The sequence below is a fragment of the Onychomys torridus genome, chromosome 21 (genome assembly GCF_903995425.1).
Source record: "Onychomys torridus chromosome 21, mOncTor1.1, whole genome shotgun sequence".
Lineage (NCBI taxonomy): Eukaryota > Metazoa > Chordata > Mammalia > Rodentia > Cricetidae > Onychomys > Onychomys torridus.
Genome location: NC_050463.1, coordinates 48,342,473 through 48,347,504, shown reverse-complemented (window position 1 = coordinate 48,347,504; position 5,032 = coordinate 48,342,473). Strand labels below are relative to the sequence as shown.

Genomic DNA, 5,032 nt, shown 5'->3' with positions numbered 1-5,032 from the left:
CCACATCCATACCAATTGGCACACTTTTATATGCCATTATAAGCCGCCCCCTCCCCCAAAAAAAAGGCTCCCACCCCATTCCTGGCCCCCAAACATAATTTTAAGAAATGTCAGCCCGGGCTTGCTGGGACAGTCTTAACTAGTAACTCCGGTCTTTTCTCAGTCATTGACTTATACAGTTTCACAATCCCCTTAAAAATGATCTTTAAATGAATGCAAAAAAAAAAAAAAAAAAAAAAAAACCTGGGTAGTGTGCCAACAGAATCGGATTCAGCGCAGCCCGGCAGACTGGACTCTGGCATGGCAGCCAGAGAAAGAAACGCCAGAGAACTTTCACCATATTTAGCAATTTTACTATATCAGGGTACAAGAATGGTCTTGGGAGAAGAAGGCGCTCATGCGTTGTAGCTGCCAGTGTGTCGAGCGAAGCTGCACAGCGTTCATTATCATCCAGCCCAGGGCCTTTTCTGTGGGGATAATGAGGCTGGCACCGGCGCTAACATACGGTGTCCTTGGAAAAGCTAAGAATGCGTCAGTACCGCAGGAGATGCAATGTCCAAGAATCATAAGTAATAATTTGAGAATCCCAGAGATGTTTGTTTACATTGGCTATTATTGTAAAATACTCAGAGTATAACATCATGAACCAAAAGTGTCAAAACAAAATCTGTTCCGCGGTGGCACGTATGTGACTGAAACACATGCACACAGAGTACATCAAGAGGCTCGAACTGTGGGGGGGACTCAGATAGTAAATCCCTTCCAGGCTTAATAACCGAGGCAGGCGAGCCGTCAAGCGAACACTGTCGCGGAGTTGCAGGCTGGCACTGCAGGACTTGCGCAGATTTCCCTGCAGGGCAGCCTCCACACTGAGGTGGCCGGCTCTGACCACCTACCTCTGCGCCACCGGACTCTGCCTCTCTAGAGAGAAGCCCTGGGGCACATGGCTGTCACGTGGAGGTCAGAGATTGCCTGGCCCACCAGCTGAGGAATTAATCATTAATTGAAGGGAAACTACTGTCCCCCCCCACTACGGAGCTCTGCCCGGGTTCTGCCTTCTTCCTCTTTCTTGCATTCAGAGGATGTGGTGGATGGAGACAAAAAAGAGAAAGAAAAAAAAAGTCAATATGATACTACCAGTTTACCCTTTCTGGGTTTTTGATTTTTGTTTACAGAAATGTTTTTCCTCTAGTATACGGTAGTCTTCTGCAAGGCGAGAATTGAGTCTGAATTGAAGTACTTGAGTCAAGGGGATCCAAACTTTCTAAAATGTAGCTGCATCCAGAAAAGGGTGCCGAAAGATTCCTAACCTCAGACGTAACAGAATTTCCTTTAAAAAAAACAGCGATAAGCTGTCAGTCAATAGCTAGGACCACCTACCTGACAAAGAGCTTCCCAAGAGCTGTAAGTGCTGGAATGTGACACCAGAAATCACAATTTGTGCATAATTAATCGCATCACTTTGCCACCTCCACTGAAGGGCACAGACCAAGGGCAGTGTATGTAAATGTCCTTCCAGTGTGCAAACCCTACTAATGACCTCCGATTACTGGAGTCATTATACTAAACCCTGGCCTCATTCTTGGAGGGGCGGAGAGGGGAGAATCCTGAACGTGCCGGGTCCCTCGGGGCTCCTCTGCGGTCTGAGACCGCACAGGCACGGGGTTCGCTCCAACTCCTGTCACTGACTTTCCGAGAAGGCCTCCCGCGTTGCTCCAAGTTGCAAAACCCCACGCTAAACCTGTCCTCAACGTGGACGTGGGTAGTTCCCCCCCGCTCCTTAAACACAGCTTTCTTCATCTTAAAAGAAGGAACTCATTCTACAAACGTGACTCCCTAAAGGCGCGCTCCTTTTCCCCTCTGCAAAGGTCGCCGTCTTCCCTGACGCTAGCGACCTATGACTTCCCCTCTGCTGAGCGGAGACCTTGGGGCTGCTGGCAGCCCTGGGCCGGGGGATGGCTCGCACCGGGCACACCTCCAGGGTGGAGGGTCCTACCACTCCGGGGAGTGGAATCAAGCGGGCACATTTGCACAGCCGGGCCCCCTGGGCGCCTTGCGCACACTGTACTCCATTTACCACCCCAGCTGGGCTCGCGCCCGCTCCTCCCACCCCACGGGCATTGGCTGCAAACGCGGAAGGACCGAGCGCTCTCACTCACCAATGGGAGCACTCCCTCGGCATGATGGACGGGACCCCTTCCACCAATGGCGGCTGAGGGATGCCCGATCGAGCGGCCCGGGCGAGCGCGCATAAAAGCCGCCCCGCCCCGGCTCGCGCTTCATTCTGAGCCGAGCCAGGTGCCGCGCAGCCAGCTCAGCCCCCCCAAACCCCCTGCGGCGGCTCCCTTCCCCGGCCTCTCCTCCGAGCAGCATGAAAGCCTTCAGTCCGGTGAGGTCCGTTAGGAAAAACAGCCTGTCGGACCACGGCTTGGGCATCTCCCGGAGCAAGACCCCGGTAGACGACCCGATGAGCCTGCTGTACAACATGAACGACTGCTACTCCAAGCTCAAGGAACTGGTGCCCAGCATCCCGCAGAACAAGAAGGTGACCAAGATGGAAATCCTGCAGCACGTCATCGATTACATCCTGGACCTGCAGATCGCCCTGGACTCTCACCCCACGATCGTCAGCCTGCACCACCAGAGACCTGGACAGAACCAGGCGTCCAGGACGCCGCTGACCACCCTCAACACGGACATCAGCATTCTGTCCTTGCAGGTGAGACTCGCTCGCCTAGGACGCCCCTGCCCGTAAACTCCCGGTCGCCCGACCTGTCACTCTTGAAAAGCCCATTGTGGAGACGGGCTCATTAACTTTATTTTTTTTTAAGAAAACTGTACATAGAACCTCCTGCGGAATCGCTACTTAAGTTCTGTGTGGGTTGCGTCTGGATCTGCATGGTAGCGTGAACCTGTTTAATGGGACTTGTTGGCACTTTCGTAAAAGGAGGAGGGAGGCTAGCCAGCCTCTTCTAAGGTTGTCTAATATTCTGCCTTTTATCTTCTTTCTCTCCAGGCATCTGAATTCCCTTCTGAGCTTATGTCGAATGATAGCAAAGTACTCTGTGGCTGAATACATGGTGAGTGTTTGCCGGGTGCCTCCTCCTGTGTGCGCGTTTTCGTAATGTGCTTGTGTGTGTCCGTACAGTGTTTGATTTGGTAAATGCATGCTTCCCTCGCTCTGTTAGGGGTGCCTCTTGTCTTACCAGACAGGCATGAAGGGGCCTGTAGCTGTGTGGTTACTCGGGATTACAGAACACTTGCCTGAAAAAAATAAAAGAAAGAAAGAAAAGAAAAGAGAAAAATGCCAGGAAGTTATGGCAGGTAAAGTGTTACATTGGCTCTTGTGAGCCCAGAGGTGGTACTGTGAGGTACGAACCTCGGCTGTAATTAATCTTATCTCCACAAATTCTATAGTGATCCCCCCAAACTGCCAGCGTCTGAGGTTTCTTTAGCTAGCTGAGGATTGCTACTACCCTGAGCCTTTACCCCATGTGCTCTGGGATCCAGATTTCCCTATCTGTTAACTAAAGGGCTGTTTTCAATCAAATAATTGTTACAAGAAGCACCCTGGCGCCTGTGAGCAGGCTGTTAGAGATCCAAATAGGAGACTGGGTTGGGGAAGTTTTCCCCTTGAGTCTCTGCTGTTTTCATGTTTAATTTGTGCTGTGGAGGCCGGGTATGTGGGCCGCATCTGGACGCCAGGGTTTGGTTTAAATGCTCACCCGGTGGCTTCCCCGGTGCCAGGCTGCCACACGGTGGCTTCCCCGGCGCCAGGCTGCCCGCCTCTGCCCTTAGGTTACTCACTCCTAAGCCGCTTTCCCCCCCCCCCCAATCTTTTGCAGGCGTCTGGGGACTTTTTTTTTTTTACTTTCTCTTTTTCTTTTGCACAAGAAGTCTACAGGATCTTTTGAAGTCGCTGAACTTTTTGTCTTGTTTATTTTCAACCATTTCACCAGGAAAACAAGTTGAATGGACCTTTTTAAAAAGGGAAACGGAAGGAAAACTGAGTGACCATCTTCCCCAGGACTTCTCCAGCCTGGACTGTGATGCCGTTATTTATGAGAGACTTTCAATGCCCTTTCTACAGTTGGAAGGTTTTCTTTATATACTATTCCCACCATGGGGAGCGAAAAACGTTAAAAATCACAAGGAATTGCCCAATCTAAGCAGACTTTGCCTTTTTTCAAAGGTGGAGCGTGACTACCCGAAGGACCCAGTATTCGGTTACTTAAATGAAGTCTTTGGTCAGAAATGACCTCTTTTGACGCGAGCCTACTGAATGCTGTGTATATATTTATATATAAATATATATATATATATATATTGAGTGACGCCTTGTGAACTCTCTAATTAGAGTTTTCTTGTATAGTGGCAGAAATACCTATTTCTGCATAAAAATGTAATGACGTACTTATGCTAAACTTTTTATAAAAGTTTAGTTGTAAACTTAACCCTTTTATACAAAATAAATCAAGTGTTTATTGAACGTCGATCGCTTGCTTTATTTCAACCAGTGCTTTGATTTTTTTTTATGATGCTATGTTATAACTGAACCCAAATAAATACCAGTTCAAATTTATGTAGACTGTATTAAGATTATAATAAAATGTGTCTGACGTCAATACCAGGATTCTGAATGATTTTTGAGATGGCTTGTGCTTGCCTGGGCCACATCTTCTGTTCTCTCTCTCCGTCTTTATCACGGATGTGTTCCATGCCTGCTCAGCAGACCCAAACATTGTTGCTCTGACGGATGGTGGGCACTGAGAACTCACACACCTAGCAGCGGTGCCTGTGCATTGGGACAGGGAGGTGACTCCCTTGGGTTAGGTCACGGACAGTCTAGAAAGTGTACAGTCTAGAGAGCCTGGTGTCTGGGTATGTGGAAAGACACTTGGAGCAAGATCCAGATTTAGAAGGAGAAAAGGGCCCTGACCGACACAGTTTGCCTCCGGGAATGGAGCTGTCAAACCTGGCCAGGAACACCCTGCCCTGCTCCTCCTCTCTTCCTCCACCTGTGGCTTACCCA

The 5,032-nt window shown here is 49.5% G+C and overlaps 1 protein-coding gene across 4 annotated transcripts; it reads left to right on the top strand.

The window, feature by feature from the left end:
* The first annotated feature begins 2,260 nt into the window (after positions 1-2,260).
* Id2 (inhibitor of DNA binding 2) lies at positions 2,261-4,625 on the top strand. 4 transcript variants are annotated; one of them, XM_036170882.1, is made up of 3 exons: positions 2,261-2,719; positions 3,017-3,080; positions 3,960-4,625. In XM_036170882.1, exons 1-2 carry the CDS (start codon positions 2,372-2,374, stop codon positions 3,071-3,073), a joined length of 405 nt encoding a protein of 134 aa, XP_036026775.1. In that variant the 5' UTR covers positions 2,261-2,371; the 3' UTR covers positions 3,074-3,080; positions 3,960-4,625. The 4 variants fall into 4 exon arrangements, with proteins under 4 accessions (XP_036026775.1, XP_036026777.1, XP_036026778.1 ...); XM_036170884.1 differs by having other exon boundaries at positions 3,898-4,625; XM_036170885.1 differs by having other exon boundaries at positions 3,895-4,625.
* Positions 4,626-5,032: the final 407 nt, after the last annotated feature.

Coding starts and splice junctions, on each gene's coding strand:
- Id2 (XM_036170882.1), top strand. CDS start 2,372: ATGAAAGCCTTCAGTCCGGTGAGGTCCGTTAGGAAAAACAGCCTGTCG. Junction 2,720..3,016: donor TCAGCATTCTGTCCTTGCAG/GTGAGACTCGCT, acceptor CTTTCTCTCCAG/GCATCTGAATTCCCTTCTGA.